General features: G+C 36.5%; 1 protein-coding gene across 1 annotated transcript in view; it reads left to right on the forward strand.

Annotated features, from left to right (window-relative positions):
- LOC6051519 (formin-J) overlaps positions 1–17,482 on the forward strand; it is a 172,405-nt gene that overhangs the window by 148,566 nt on the left and 6,357 nt on the right. The window contains exons 3-4 of the mRNA XM_038252103.1: positions 7,571–7,776; positions 15,741–15,879. Of these exons, the coding sequence (XP_038108031.1) occupies positions 7,571–7,776; positions 15,741–15,879 (345 nt within the window). The remainder of the gene's footprint in view (positions 1–7,570; positions 7,777–15,740; positions 15,880–17,482) is intronic.

Genomic DNA, 17,482 nt, shown 5'->3' on the forward strand with positions numbered 1-17,482 from the left:
AACTAAATGTCAATATATTACCATATAATTGCTAAATAAACATTTTGGAGTGGGTATAACACCGTTTTGGGGTATTTGTATCGATAAAATAGATTTTTCGTTGGAATTTCGTAATTACGTCGTCGGAAAATCCGCTGGCATCGAACCGTCCACAATTCTTAAGTCAACCTATGTGGCATCGGCATAAAATTTTCGATCTTTTGATACCCATACATCTAGGTTTCTATAAAACCCACGATTTTAAATACCTAGGCAAAAACGTTGTTATGGTTTCGTTTGAGCAATCTGCCAAAAATGTATGGAATTTCGTAATTTTTGTTCTCGTGGATCAAACTTACTTTTTGCCCAGGTATTTAAAAACGTGGGTTTTATAGAAAACCTAGATGTATGGGTATCAAAAGATCGGAAATTTTATGCCCTTTCCGATGCCACATAGGTTGACTTAAGAATTGTGGACCGGTTCGAATGCCGGCGGATTTTCCGACGACGTAATTCCGGGTTGGTACGAAATTCCAACGAAAATCTATTCTATCGATACAAATACCCCAAAACGGTGTTATACCCACTCCAAAATGTTTATTTAGCAATTATATGGTAATATATTGACATTTAGTTGAATTAAAAGTTTGCAAAATTAAGTTTAGATAAGTTTTATATAGAATTTCCAGAGTTGTATAAACTTTTATACTAAGTAGTTAGTAAACTTTATATTCAATCCAAATCATTTTTTTAATCAGTCAAGGATGCCTATTTGGAGTTGGGAGACTGGATTTATGGTGATTTGTCAACAAATAACATTATTTATGTTAATTTTTCGAAAGGTGTACAAACTTTTTTTGCACCTTTTTTATTTTCGTAATAGTATTTGTAATATAACTTTTTATAGAAATCATCTTTTCATGAGCTGTTTGTAGCAAAATGTTTGGCATGAGTTTCCGAACAAAACGTAGTACTAGGTTCCTGTTGAACTTTAATTTGTTTACATGTTTCATCACAAAATGTGCATAGTGCTCAAGGGGTGTAAATACTTTTTTTACATACTGTACAAGGCATTCAGCAAAAAAAAAGTGCCATTTTGCGCTGTCAAGAGGGTTATGAATTTCACTTGATCTGTTTGCACTTTTCCTGCGGCGATTAAATCTGTACCCGCCATCGCCGAAGATCTGCAACGCAACGTTTGCAATCACAAGTTGAATGCAGTCACGTAATGCAATACCACCATACGTGAATGGCTGGAACTCGATAGCTTGAACTTGATCACCGTTGTCACGTGTTCAACCAGGTCTCGGGTCCGTGCCCGCAACTCGTTGGAAGAAACGGCTGGACAGCCCTGACCGAGCGTCAACCGCAAATCGGTTTCCAATCAATTGAAAGGCAGCTCCGAGACTCCCCGTCTGTGGTCTCCGCCGCAGAGACATTCCAAAGATACTCCACTGCGAGAAGGGGCAACAGGAGAGTTGATTAATTAATGTGTGATTTACCGGTTCGTAACAACACACACTCTCTTTGGAACGGAAGATGCCGCCAACGAAGCCGCGGCAGGTCCTCAGGTGTGATGATGCGTTGACGCGGTCTTCGTCGTTGTGCCGCAATCAAGATCTTGAGGGGAGAGTTCTCTGAAGAAATGCAATCCACACAATCCAAGCCAATTTGTTTCAATACATTCAAGACAAAAACATAAGGACAATAAAGACAATAAAGACAATAAAGACAATAAAGACAATAAAGACAATAAAGACAATAAAGACAATAAAGACAATAAAGACAATAAAGACAATAAAGACAATAAAGACAATAAAGACAATAAAGACAATAAAGACAATAAAGACAATAAAGACAATAAAGACAAAAAAGATAGTAAAGACAATAAAGACAATAAAGACAATAATGACAAAACAAAGACAATGGAAAAAATTAGGAAAAGGAAGACAAATTAGTCAAGTTATCAATGTATCGTCGCAACTATAAAAAAGTTGGTTTCACAGAGAACTGCTCTCAAGAAGTGCGTTCACTCTGCACCACCTTGGAAGAGTAACAACTTGCTGCCGGCCGCTCCAACTTCCCAATATGGTCAACGGAATGACGAGTGCGGTGATTTATGGAATGCTTCCAACTTGTTTCAACGATGCGATTTTTTTTTTCTCTGCCCCGTAGTGCGTCCACCACCTGAAGAGTGTGGACCAACCGCAGACCAGATATCAGCTGAGTGGTCCTGACCAAGTGGTGCTTGCCTCTTCTGCTATGTGTGGCGACACTTTTACTTTCAATTCGATTATTATGGGGTTTCAGTTTCATTCACTGCGCTCGCTCTGTCTGTCCCTCGCTCTCTAGCAAAGTTTGAGGCTTTGAGGAAAGTGGGAATTTCTATTTAGCAGTGAGTGTTGATGAATGCCCCCCACCCCGATTAACGGCCATGAGGTGAAAGCACCCTCACACTCGACAAACGACGCCAGAGAGACACAGTTTATAGGATTGGATAGGATATGAGATTGGCGATAATCGGCTTGCGATGAGTGGGCAGAGGCACGTGATGACAGAAAATTGACGGATAATTGGCGACAGGTTAATCGCTGATTAGCCTGGTGTGTTTTTTGTTTGACCGTATAGGATGTCTCTGCGGGGGTTGAAATTGCGGTCCTCGTGTGATACTGTTTACTTTCATAGTAAGTCGTCGTCTTCTCTTAAGGTGAAACGGGACGCCAGTTCGTGGACAACTTCTGTTCAACTAAAATCAATTTCTGAATTTGATAGATTGCTTGCTAACTTTATATTTAACGTCTGCAACAAACATAACTTGTTTAAGTTACGGCGTTTTCCTTTAAGGTACTTAAAAAACTCGAGTCGTGGTGTCAATATGGCGCTGCCTTACCGTTTTACCTTAAACTTCCTTAACAAGTTTAAACATCAAGAAACTTAGAGCATATCCCAAATTATTTTACACATTTTGCTTGACAAAAAAAAACTTAATTTTTCTAAACAGCAAAATGAGCACACGTAACCGTGAACCAAGTTCATAAGCCTGGTACAAAGTTGGCCAGAAAAATCAGCGGACAAAAAAAGTTTTTTTCAAAAAACTTCAAAATTTCAAAGGAAATTTAAGTACAATCAGCTGAAATTAACTTAAAATGCGTTTCACTGCGTTTAGAATAACTTTTAGCATGTTTGAGTTGATTTGAAAATCTCTTGAATTTTAGAAAATTTTCGATGCTTGAGTTTTTTTTCGCTAAAATGTTGATTTTTGTCAAATCTTTAATTTTATTGAAAATTAATGGTTGCAAAATATCTAAACTAGTATAAAATGCATTTTAAAACACTTTTTCCTTTTAAATGCTGAAACTATGGCTTGTTATTTCAATAACTTTGGAAAATATTTGCATCGGTCTTAGATCCAGAAAAAAAGTCTGTCCAGCTTTTACAGGAAAAGAGGATTACATAGAGCGTCCAATTTCCCGTCCCGGGAAAAAATTTCCCGGGAATTCCCGGGATTTCCCGAAAAAAAATATTTCCCGTTTCCCGGGAAATTTGTAAATTTCCCGGGAATTCCCGAAATTCAAGCGGAAATATACATTTTCTTAAATTTGTTAAACTGTTTTTTTTTTTTGAAAATGCTCTGAAAAAAAATGAACAAACTCAACATGATTTTGTTCAATTTAATGTATTGTTTGGTTTATATATAATTAATCAGATTATCAGAAATTATGTTATCAGAATAATTTCTGATAATATTTATTTTTGAAGCAACTGGGAATAGATCTTGCTTTATAAGTAATAAATTATTACAATTAGGTAAGCTTAACAGATTGATGTTATTTTATCAAAACAAATTAAAATTGAGATATTTTACGTTTGTGTTTACCATGATCAAATGAGATGAAAATCGAATTTGTGCAAAAAGAATTAATTCATTTGGTTGAATACCTAGTACTGAAGAAATTACAATTTGAAGTAAAAGAATTATGGAGCACTGGTGCAACTACAGGTCGTCGCCATCGTGCTAACTTGTCGTACGTGCATTTTGGGCCAAATTGAGTTAAGAACGCCATTTTGTGCAGCTCACAATGCCTCACCTTTTGACCTTCACAGATCCCCAAAATTCGATTTCAATCCTGAGATATTCAACAAAAACCGAAAAAACTCCGTGCATGTTTGTCACTTTACATATGAAAGTAGTTTCAATCCTGTCGTGCTATCTTGTCACTCCATGGAAATTGATGTAAGTGCGACAAAAGGCCAAAGGGATTTCGGACCAGGAAAGTCAGGATGCGTTTGTCGCACGTACAAGCTAGACTACCGTAAACATTTGTAATTAAAACTCGGGACTCCAGCAACCAACTTCAACCAAACTTTGGGACAATGCACAGAATGGTGAGCCAAACAAAACGTGATTGTTATTGTTTACATTGCGTGCTCTCGTTTTTGAATATTCAAGGTCAAACATTAAAACGCGTTTTTCTCGGAACGTCAAAATGGCGATTGCGACAAGATAGCACGACGACGTCGAGGTGTTAGAGGGTTAAATGTGAAAAAATTGAAGACTTTTTGTGGAATGATGTTAATTCATCGTATAATTTAAATCATATTGCATATTAATACAAAAAAAATCATTGAAAAATTACTTTCTATTGTTTGTTCTCCAGAATTGCAAAAATATCTTCAAAGCTTGCTTCAAATATTTGAAAATTGGGTTGTTTGGAGTAAAACCAACACTAAAAAGCTTTACCATTTGTTCAAGAGCTGAAACCAGTATTTTTCATGAAAAAGATAATTTCTGAATGTTTTTTTTCTCAATTCAATAAACTGATCACAGTGGCAAATTTAAAATTTCTCACCAAAAAATACCAAAATACATTTTCTTGTAGTTGAATGATTTTTTACATGCAGTCAAGCTGTTAATTGATCTTCACACTTTTTTAAACCATTGATGTTGATGTCCTATACAATTCTGTTGCATAATATTAATCAAAACCAAGATCATAACAATTTTTACTAAATTTAAAATTTCCCGGGAATTCCCGGGATTTCCCGGGAAATTGACTGAAAATTTCCCGTTTCCCGGGAAATTTGTAACTCCGGGAAATTGGACGCTCTAGGATTACACGAAATTTGTTCAAGTGTATGCAAATTCTTTATTTTTCATATTTTTTTTTTGTTCATTTAGGCCGATGCAAATAATTTTACATTTATTTTTTCAAAGTTGTATATCAACAATTTTTAAAAGTTCTAAAGATTAAAAAAAACCAAACATGCTTAATATGATTCTAAACGCAGGGGAATGCATTTCAACTGAATGCACTTAAATTTTCATTGAAATTTTGTTTGGGCGGGGGGAGGTCAAAGTCTTTTAAAAATATTTGTACCAGCATTGATTTTTTAAAAAAGATTATCAAATTTACTATTTTTTGGGCATGATTGGGTGCCAATAACCCGGTCACTAACGTCATGATTCGAATTCCCGGACGCTTCGAATCCCGGACACTTAATCTTGTTTTATCAATTATTTGGATATAAGTTCGCATTATGTATGTCTAAACTGGGTTATTTGATCAATTCTAACATCAACTTTCATTTAAAGTTGTTTGAACGCTGTAGTTAATGTCAAAACAATTAAATAAAATAAAATTATAAGTTTACCAAAAATGCGAAACATTTCACTTGAAATATTTCATAGGCGTCCGAAGCACCGGGGAGGCAAAGCAAAGGTTTTGTTTTCCTTAAATTCTAGCAAATTTTTATATAAAATATCGATTGTTTTGATGTTAACAGCTTATTTGAGACCTAAAGAATGCCATTCACTAACATTTCAGTCCAAATTTGTGCGATTCATTAGCAAAAACGAGTGTCCGGAATTCGAAGCAAAAGTGTCCGGATTTCGAATCAGCTTTTATCAGTGTCCGGGATTCGAAGCACAACAAGTCATTTTAATTTTCAAATTCTGATGAAAAATTGTTACAAAAGACATATTTTGCAAGCATTCTCTTAAAGCTGACTGTTAATACTACATCCTGATGATATTTCTTCATTTCCAACTTATTACATGATTTTTTGTCAGCTATATCGAAAATGATATGCTACTAAGTGTCCGGATTTCGAATCATGACGTTATTTAACCCCTGAAGATTCCTAATTCTTTAGTCAATAGCGGTGCCTTCCCAAGAAGCCTGCAGTTCATTTTTTTACTTTTTATTTTCTTTTATTCTTTTGAAGTGTTACTCTAGATTTGTAAATTTTCTATTTTTTAAATAAAAATATAAATATTTAAATAACAAGCCATAGTTTCAACATTTGCATGGAAAAAGTGTTTTAAAATGCATTTTACACTAGTTCAGTTGTATTGCAAAAATTAGTTTTCAAAAAATGTTAAAATTTGACGAAAACAAAAAAAATGAGATTTTTTTTTGCGATAATAAACATCGATTTTTTTTTTAAATTCAAAAACAGGGAAAAAACTATTCCAAATGCCTGGTCCTCTAAACATATCAAAAAGTTTCAAAAGTAAAAAAAAATGTCTTTGGGAAATATTTTAGGTGAAAAACAGTAAATACCTACAACTCTGCTAAAGTCACCAAATCGAAATTACGTGCCATATAGCAATTGTATGGAAACTTATATTGGTAAACCAATCACACAAAATAGCTTCTTTGGTCATTGGGAAGGCCTCCAAAAAATTTAAGCCAAATAAACAAAGAACAAAAATTGGTCAATTTAACATTTGTTAAAGAAGTGATTAGAACATTATGATCTATTTTTGAACATATTCGCTACCAGTTTCACCCTCACTTCGCTTCAAAACTAAAAACCACTGCAATTGTCGACCCTAAATCAATTAGCTTTCCCATTCATCTCGTAATTCCACTGATCCCCCCAAACAGCCCTCATTCAACCCGCTAATACCCATGAAAATTGGCCTTCAAGCCGCCGAAACTCCACAGCGCGTGCTTTAATTTCTTAAACATACCCTTTTTTTTCTTCATCCTTCGATTGACGACGATCGACGTGGTATTGTCCATTGCAGCGAAAAAAAAAACGCGTCGCTGAAACAGCAATGGTGCAAGTGCAATATCGTTCCGCTAATCGATCGATTCAATAATCGTCCGTAATGAGGCGTTTAAGCCGACCTTTCGATATAAATTATACCAGCGTCGTCGGACTTTATTGCGAAGCAAATGACGATTATTACGTACTTAAAAATTAAACGTGCATTTCCCGTGTCGTTTAACCGAAAAAAAATAAAAGAGATCGTCACTTTCGTGCTATCTTGTCACAAGTGGCAGTTTTGGTAGCTTGAACAAAAACAAACAAATTTGCTCGTATACTTTATGCATGTCGTGTATTTTTAAAACAAAAATGTATGACGAGTGGCAAAATACATTTTTTGGTTTTTTATTACAAATAATTTATATTCTATTTGACTTGTGACAAGACGTCACAACGCGCACAAGCTGCCGCTGATGGTGCCTTCTCTGGGTCATTATTAATCCCAAACCATCCGGAGGACCACCGGATTCGTTATTAATCGAGTACCATTAACATTTGTCTTTTGCGTATTTTGTCTCGTTTTTTTTTTCAGCAGATTCACAACTGGTCCCGGAGGATCCCGAGGGCAAGAAGGACGAGTATGCGTTCGACAATCCGGCCTTCAAGACGGGCGAGCCGGGAACCGGCACCACGTCGGGCAAGACCAGCTCCCCGTTGGATCCCAGCTGGACGTCGACCACAACCTCGGCCAAGCAGAACAGCCTCGACAAGCGGAAAACCGTCGACGACAGTTGCATCAACGTGAGTTTTGTTGTTGTTTTTTTTTTTTCTCTCTAAGCGTACCAAGTTTAATTGCCAACAGTCAGCAAGCCACCCTGCGAATCATGATCAACCCCGAGTAGGGAGGAGGACACCTCTCCTATCCGACGATCCGTGTGGCGATAAATTATTCAGCGAAGTAATAAAGAAATACATGTTATCCTAGGCAAACCCAATTGACAAGGCGATTATTCTTGCTTAATGTTTGTACGGAGCTTGTGGGAAAATTATTGCTGGGACATGATTTTGGAGCCGGTTTCATTTACTACAAGTTGGACCATGCAGAGAGTTTGGTATAAATGATGGATCAGAAGTGCATCTGTTGTTGGAAATTGATGATATTTTAAAAATATCGTATAAAAAAATACAATGAAAATTGTACCGTAAAAAAGTAGTTTCAAAAATGCACTTAATTTAACGCTTCAATTTTGGAATCCTGTTTGACCATCAATGAAACTTTTTTGTTGTTTTTTTTAAAGGTATTTTAAAGTTCAATCAAAAAAAAAATCAAACCATCCACATTAACGACCCCCGGGTCTTTTGTGGTCTCTATTGCAAGTTTCTGCTCGAACCTAGGAGTCCGAAGGCTTGAATGGGGAGAGCACCCAAACCTCTTTTTACTCCAAGGAACCTTACACCCCAGGTTTGAACTGACGACCTTTGGATTGCGAGTCCAATCGCCGCCAGCGATTCCACCGGAGTAGGCTTGATTTGGTGTGTTGTTTGTACTTATGGCATGGAGACGACTCCTACACCTCGAATGACTTAACGGCCTAACAACCAAGGCCGGGACCGACATTTTACTTCCTCATCCGATGGAAGGTTGCAGCAGATGGGAATCGAGCCCAGAATCATCCGCTTACAAAGCGGACAGCGTAACGATTTGGCCACGCACTGCCACTATTTTAAAGTTATTTATTCCTATTTTATGTGTTTTTTTTTAATATGTATGATTATGATGATTAAATTTGATATTAGGGAAAACATTATATGAACAAAAAAAAACAAGAAAATTACCTAAAACAGAAATTAAATTGAAAAAAAATCAAAAATAAACCAAAATTACTAACAGTTTTTTTATGAAATATTAGCTTTTTGCCTTCCTCACTTTACTGAGGAAAGGCTATAAAATCACTCGAAAAACGAACTTTTCAGTTAGACCTCCTATAGATCTACCTTCATTTGTACATATCGACTCAGAATCACCAGCTGAGCAAATGTCTGTGTGTGTGGCTGTATGTAGACATGTGTACCAAATCAATGTCATTGGAATATCTCGTCACAGGCTCAACCGATTTTGGCCGGAATCCTTCTTAACGTCCCCTAAGTTGCTATTTAAACTCATGCAGTTTTATCATGTATTTAAAAAGTTATGTTAAAAAAACTCTTTCATATTAAATTAAAATTATGGTAAAAAGGGTGTTTTTTTCATGAAACCCTCACATGTTATATATTTTTAGAAAGCATACGAGAAGACCTTTTGTTGTGGGTTAAGAATTTTTAAGATCTGACTTGCCTATCTAAAATTACAAGCAGTTTAAAAATGGTCTGAATTCACATAACCTCAACTGGTCGGGTCTGATCGCCACGAAAAAGCCGATGCCATTTTCCTCAAAGGCCGTGTCTGTATAATCTTGACAAAAAGTCTGTAGGAAGTCTATTTTTTTTTACTCGTCACTTATTTTTATTAGGACCTCTTAGGTGCTGCGATCACGTTAAGGGAGATCCATAAACCATGGGGACACTTTACTGCCCCTGATCGCATAAATGTCCCATATGCATTTTCATCGTTTTTGAGTTATTGATGCAGTTTTGTTCAAAATCGTGTTATCTTTCAGAAAAGCATATAACATCCAGTACTTTGTTCTAGAAATCAGGAGGAAATCCAGTGAAAACTTAACACATAGCCTTATGCGTGGGACAAACTTCAAATGCGTTTTTCTCAGGTTGCTGTTTTTGCATATGGGACATTTATGCGAACATGGGCAGTTCAGGGGATTGTAATCACTCTATAAATGAGAGGAAGGCACCAACCACTTAAAGGTGGATTAAGTAACGTTTTTCTTATTACTGATGCTTCGGAAGTTTGGAGGGAGGATGCAAAATTTGGATTTTTTTTGCAAAGGTATTTGTAATAAAAAAGGTATGTGTTCAAAAATGTGGATAAATAATAAAATTTAAAAAAATAGCAGCTAGGCAAATCTTTAATGATTAATGATTTTTTTTTCAATGATTTAAAAAAGCAGCTGGCAATGGGTATCAGAATTGTATCAGTTTTATATTTTTCTTAATGTTCAATTATTACTCTCATTTGTTGATTTAGATAAACACAAATATTTTAACCCTTTCAGGCCTGAATTTTTCTGAGCTGTGTCAATCTACAATTTTGGTACCAGTAGTTCATTTTTTCCATGAGTAAACAGAAACAGGCAAAAAAAAGTTACATTTCATTATTAGACGTTCTGGGTCCTCCAAAATGTCCTGGAATACAGATCTTGGAGTCTACCGCCGTAACAACACGATTCTACCAAGTTTCCGATTATGGTTCATATTCAGTGATGTCCCTGGGACCCTTTGGCAACACTATGAGCTATGTGGATCACTTTTGGGATGTTCTGGGTCCTCCAAAGTGTCCTGGAATACAGGTCTTGGAGTCTACCGCCGTAACAACACGATTCTACCAAGTTTCCAATTATGGTTCATATTCAGTAATGTCCCTGGGACCCATTGGAAACACTAAAGGGTGCCAGCTCCTGGCGGGTTTCGCTTTGTAAGCAGAAGGTTGGCTTGAATCCCATCTGGCGAGGCAAAAGGGGTAGGTGGCGGTCGAGGGAGGATTTTGACTGCAGCGTTAGTTGAATTTGTTCAAGTCATAAACCTCCCAAAACCCAACAAATTCAATCTCTCGAACGATCTGTGGGCGGCTGAATCTGAGCATTGAAAAACTCTGTAGCAATACACGGAGAAATGCCTCAACTGCAACTTTCTACTCGCTAACATAGTCTCAGGCAAAATTCGAGCTGAAAATTGGGCTATATGATCGGTATCGAACTCTATATGGGTCAAAAATATACGAGGTTTCCCCTCAATCTCACTTATCTCCACGTCCGCGGATTGGTTTCTCGTGTTCGTCAAAGGGTCCCAGGGACATCACTGAATATGAACCATAATTGGAAACTTGGTAGAATCGTGTTGTTACGACGGTAGACTCCAAGATCTGTATTCCAGGACACTTTGGAGGACCCAGAACATCCCAAAAGTGATCCACATAGCTCATAGTGTTTCCAACGGGTCCCAGGGACATCACTGAATATGAATCATAATCGGAAACTTGGTAGAATCGTGTTGTTACGACGGTAGACTCCAAGATCTGTATTCCAGGACACTTTGGAGGACCCAGATCATCCCAAAAGTGATCCACATAGCTCAGAAGATTGCCAAAAGGTTCCAGGGACATCACTGAATATGAACCATTATCGGAAACTTGGTAGAATCGTGTTGTTACGGCGGTAGACTCCAAGATCTGTATTCCAGGACACTTTGAAGGACCCAGAACATCCCAAAAGTGATCCACATAGCTCATAGTGTTGCCAACGGGTCCCAAGGATATCACTGAATATGAACCATAATCGGAAACTTGGTAGAATCGTGTTGTTACGACGGTAGACTCCAAGATCTGTATTCCAGGACACTTTGGAGGACCCAGAACATCCCAAAAGTGATCCACATAGCTCATAGTGTTTCCAACGGGTCCCAGGGACATCACTGAATATGAACCATAATCGGAAACTTGGTAGAATCGTGTTGTTACGACGGTAGACTCCAAGATCTGTATTCCAGGACACTTTGGAGGACCCAGATCATCCCAAAAGTGATCCACATAGCTCAGAAGATTGCCAAAAGGTTCCAGGGACATCACTGAATATGAACCATTATCGGAAACTTGGTAGAATCGTGTTGTTACGGCGGTAGACTCCGAGATCTGTATTCCAGGACACTTTGGAGGACCCAGAACATCCCAAAAGTGATCCACATAACTCCGAGTGTTACCAAAGGACCCCAGGGATATCACTGAATACGAACCATAATCGGAAACTTGGTAGAATCGTGTTGTTACGGCGGTAGACTCCAAGATCTGTATTCCAGGACACTTTGGAGGACCCAGAACATCCCAAAAGTGATCCACATAGCTCATAGTGTTGCCAGAGGGACATCACTGAATATGAACCATAATCGGAAACTTGGTAGAATCGTGTTGTTATGGCGGTAGACTCCAAGATCTGTATTCCAGGACACTTTGGAGGACCCAGATCATCCCAAAAGTGATCCACATAGCTCAGAGGGTTGCCAAAGGGTCCCAGGGACATCACTGAATATGAACCATAATCGGAAACTTGGTAGAATCGTGTTGTTACGGCGGTAGACTCCAAGATCTGTATTCCAGGACACTTTGGAGGACCTAGATCATCCCAAAAGAGATCCAAAGGGATCGAAGTGGCCCCAAATGGTCGTGAGGATGTGACTGGTAATAACTAAACTTCATTTGCCTTGAAAAATCGTTGTAAACCTGAATTATCTTCAACATTTTCTGAAGTTTCCAAATTTCAGGTTTTCAGGATGTTCTAGGTCGTCAAAAAGGCCATTAACAACCACTCAAACATTTTTTCCTAGGTAGAGAAACTCATAAATTACAACTTTGCTGAACAATGTTATATGCAGACATGCATCCGCTCTAACTCCTCTTTTAGAAGAACTTGTTTGGCATTTCACGTAGAAGATACCCAGCATGTTGTGCCAGTGATTAGAATACGCTTATTACGCTTGTCTTTTAGGCTCCCGAAGACCCTGAGAGATTATTTTGAAACCCAATTGAGATATAGGTAAAGAACTCTTAATTGCACTCAAAGAGCTTTTAAGAAGTTCTTCTTGAGAGCTTAAGAGAACATTTACATGAAAATAAGCTAAAATCAGGTTTTCCAATGAACCAATGTTTTCTACACATTATTCAAGCCAAAAACAAGAGATTTTTACCTAGCAACAAGCATAACATTGCTTTAAACGAAAATGCCATCTAGAACAAGCTGAGTGTCGTTAAAAAGAGCTCATAGTGCCGATGCATGTCTGGTTATATGTTTTGAGCACTGTGTGATTTTATACAACCGAATTTCGGTATGGGTCATATATGACCCATCAGGCCTGAAAGGGTTAAATGAGCTTTTGGTAAAGTTTTTCAAAGAAAAATATTAGCTCGAAAGAAACGTTATCTATCGCAATTATTTGATATATTAGTTTTTTCATGTAAGTTGATCTCTAAATCAACGAAGCAATTGTTCTTAAATTTTAATTTAAATGCTAATTTGGATCTCATAAAGAGCGGTTATTTTATCATATTTTACAAACAAAAAAAACAAATTGAAATAGGATCAATAAAAAATTTACGATATCAATACATTAAAAAAAAAGGGTTGTAATGATTTATAAAATTTCATGTTTGTCTGTTGCATGCCCTAATCTGAATGAAAATGGGAAAAATTAGAAAAAAAAATATTCTGATAATTTAACTATCAATTTTATACAGCAATGTATTCTGCGATTTTTAACTAAATGTAAGGGAGAGACCAATCCTCGAAAAATATATAAATGGCTGAACACTACAACATATAATTTCAGGTTTTTGAGAACCTAGATTTCAAATGTCAAACGTTTTTTTTAAATAAATAGTATGTCATAAAATTCTTCAGTCATGATTGAAGTTACGATTCTTTTTAAATTTCAGAACGACATTAAAGAATCCATGGAAATTAATTCCAAAAGTTTAACGTTTCCTTCTGTCCGGTGGTACCAAATAAAAACTGTATATTATTCTTAAAAGTGTTTCATTTGGTTTAAAAAAGAGGAAAATAAACGTTTTAAAATACATCCCGAAATGAATTGTCTTGCTTTGAACAATACATTTTTTTTTTGCAATTGGGTATTCTCCGCCAACTCACACAGCAGTTGCCCCGACTCCTCTTCGATTTGCGTGAAACTTTGTTCTAACGGGTAACTTTTGTCCCTGATCACGAATCCGAGGTCCGTTTTTTGAGATCTCGTGACGGAGGGGCGGTACGACCCCTTCCATTTTTGAACATGCGAAAAAAAGGAAAGGAAAAAAACTTTTTTCCGTAAAATCGTGATAACTCGTGATGTTTATAAGCAAACCCCTTATGTCTATATATCAATTTTTTTGTAATTGTCTGCTCTACAACTTTGTAGAACATTGTTACACTCTAAAAAAATAACCCTGCAAAGTAAGAAAAAACACGAAATTTTAAAATGAAAAACTTTATTCTAAATGAAAAAATGACCCTTCTGGGTCAATGTAGATTCAAAAAGTACATTAAATTTCCCATAAAATGACATGTTCCAAAAATCAGGCGTCTAAATTTACATAAAAGTCCCTTTGACACCAAATTTCTATCTCATCACCGTTTCAGGCTGCAAATTATTGAAAAACACCTCTTTTTTCGCATGTTCAAAAATGGAAGGGGTCGTACCGCCCCTCCGTCACGAGATATCAAAAAACTGACCTCGGATTAGTGATCAGGGACAAAAGTTACCCCTTAGGACAAAGTTTCACGCAAATCGAAAAGGGGTCGGGGCAACTTTTCCCGATTTCGTGTGAGTTGGTAGAGAATTACCCAATTATTTTTTGGACCAATGTAAAAGAAAACTGTAAATAAAAATTGTATTTATTGCATGGATTGCATTACTATTCATTTCCATTTTTTTTTGATATATTTCGCTTTCTTCTGAATGCAAAGGTATAGTTTATAGCAGCGGTTCTCAACCTTTTTCGATCAATTCCCCCCTCGGATTATTTTCAAGATCATCATTCCCCCCCTTCAATTATACATTTAGTATCAATTCACAAAAATCATAATTTTGGCTTTGTAGAAAGATAAAAAATTTCATTACAAAATATTATTTGTACTCTTTCAATAAAAGAACAAATTCTCAGCGATTTATTTTAACAATTTTTCATAACCTGCTCATGGTCAATGGAATGCAAATGTCTAAAGAAACATGTAAACAGCCAACAAATCTTAAAGAAAAATCTCTTACAAAAACGTTAAGATTAGCTCATAACCGAAAACAATCATAACTCGAGGAAATTAAAATATGCACTGCTCATGTTGGAAAGAATGTCAATAAATTCTGTATCACAGACATTTAGTACAGCTAATTTTTGAAACTAGAACAAAAATATTCAAGAACTATTCATGTTTCAAACAATATGAAAATTCAGAGAAATTTATTTCTTAGAAAAAAAATCGTGATTTTTTTTAAATAAAACCGTAAAAATGGCAATGAAATTCACATATTTCACAAGCAATTTAAAAAAAATATATAAGCTTTAAACTTTGATAAAAGTGCCCTAGAAATATTTAAGTTTTTAGCAAAAACGTTCAAAACAAAAACGTTGAGAAACACTGCCGTTACAAACATTTTTCAAGGTTTATTATACTTGCCTTAAAATTTTTAAATTTTCAAACCATGGCTGGTAATTTTATTGTTCATATTTCTTTGCCCTTGTTTCCTCCTCGACAACGCGTTGCAACGGTAAAAAGTCGTGGAAAATAATTGCTTAGTTTTAAATAAAAAAATAATTTAAATTTTCCAGCGATCAGTAATATGAATTCTTTAGAAGGTAGGCCACAACCCGTATGAAAATTTTTGAGAAATTCATCATATAATTTATTTACAATTACAAATCCTTGAAATAGCCCATTCAAACCCTCAACATAAACAGCGCTGTACCTAATGGATTCCTTCCTCGGCAGCAATTTGGCCACCTTTTTGTGGCACCGCCAAAGTCCTTCCACCTGAATCGTCGCCAAATGATCATTAACTTAATTAATCATTTTATGACTTCATCGGCTTTTACCTCACTTCTTTCCCAACAGACGACCACCCCTCGGTTGGTGTCCCTGCGCGGGTCGGACTTCACCGGACTCGGCGTGGAGGTGCACGGCGGCCTCAAGGAGGGCATTTTCGTGAAGAAAGTCATGCCTCAGGGCCCGGCGGCTGGTTTCATAAATACAGGTAAGTCCACCTCGCACCAACTTGGCTTGATATATGTTGTTTATTGTTATTAATTTTTTGGAGATTTTGTTTTTTGTTGCTCTTTTTTCGATTTTGCGATTCCACCTCCGAGGGGTCCATGTTTACCCGAAAGTCGTATAAGATGGTTTTTTTCTTGCTTTGCTGTGCAAATGATCTCTTTCCATGAAGAGGTGAAAACAACACCTTGCCAAATTTCACATGTCCCCTAATGAACATTCGTATACGAGGGTCGTGATCGACGGATCAGCCAAATACACCAATAAGGTGTTGTTCGAAAACGACGGTGACCTGTCAAAATATTGCACAATAATGTCGGTAAACCCTTTTTGGTCCCATTTGTTACATTTAATTTTCTAATTCATTAAATATTTTTGGCTTAAGTTGCTTTTCTAATATATATTGCATTGTTTTACGAAACAAACTTTTTTTTTTTCAATCGAAAAGTGAGAGTTTGCTATAAAAAAAGGAAGATGACGGTGTCGGCAATTGTTCAAACAAACCAATAACGATAGTCGGCGCGCGACATAATCCAAAGTACCCATAGGCCGACCAAATTAGATGCCACCTCGTCGGCTCGACGGCGACGTCATTTGCGGTCGTAAAATTTGAATAAATATTTAATAAACATTACATCTCTGGCGGAAATTAAATAGCGTGCACGAGCAGCTTGGTAATGGTTTTGTTTGGATATTATACAGGTCATTTGTGTCAAGTGTTGTCGAGGTAGAGATTCAGTATATTTTTTTTAAATACCTAAAAAAGCAAAGCAATCCACTTTAACGACCCCCGGGTCTTTTGTGGGCTCTGTTGCAAGTTTCTGCTCATTTCTAGACATCCGAAGGTTATGTGTGGTGAGTCACCCAAAACCTCTTTTACGCAAATGGACCGACGTTTTACTTCCCCATCCGATAGAAGGCCAGGAGGATAAGGCGGGAATCGAACCCGCGCCTCATAGCATCTTAGGTATCGGCAGCCGAAGCCGCTAACCACCGCGCCACCTGGTTGATGTCAATTCAACTGCTATATATAAAGCACAATACGAGTTGACAGATGATTTATAACATCAATACATAATTAAACAACAAACAATAATTGAAAGCAATTGATGTAGTAATGAAATTGATTGAACTTTACAAATAACTTTGCCCATTTTTTCTGATCTATTCAACCATAAAAAATAAATAGCTGCAACTTAAATTTAAGCTAAAACAAAAAGGGGACAACAATTTTTTTTTTCGAAAGGTTCAAAATTTCAATGAATAAAGACTTGCAATCAACTGAAACAATTTAAAATTAATTTTCCTGCGTTGATTATCATGTTTGACATGATTGAAAAAATTTAAAATATTTAAAACTATTGTAAAAATGAGATGTACAGTGCCGCAAAAAGGTGTTTTTTTTGCAAAAAAAAAAAACATATTTTATCTAAAAATGTTAAATTTTTCAAAAATATATTATTCAAAGACATTTGTATTGTTGTGTTATGCATTTCACAAAACTTTCGTAATACACTCAACCCCCGGTGGTTGGTCACTTTTTTGTTTGACACTTTTTTTGCTTGTACCCCGTTGGCGCTCACGCA

Source organism: Culex quinquefasciatus, chromosome 2 (assembly GCF_015732765.1).
Source record: "Culex quinquefasciatus strain JHB chromosome 2, VPISU_Cqui_1.0_pri_paternal, whole genome shotgun sequence".
NCBI classification, from domain to species: domain Eukaryota; kingdom Metazoa; phylum Arthropoda; class Insecta; order Diptera; family Culicidae; genus Culex; species Culex quinquefasciatus.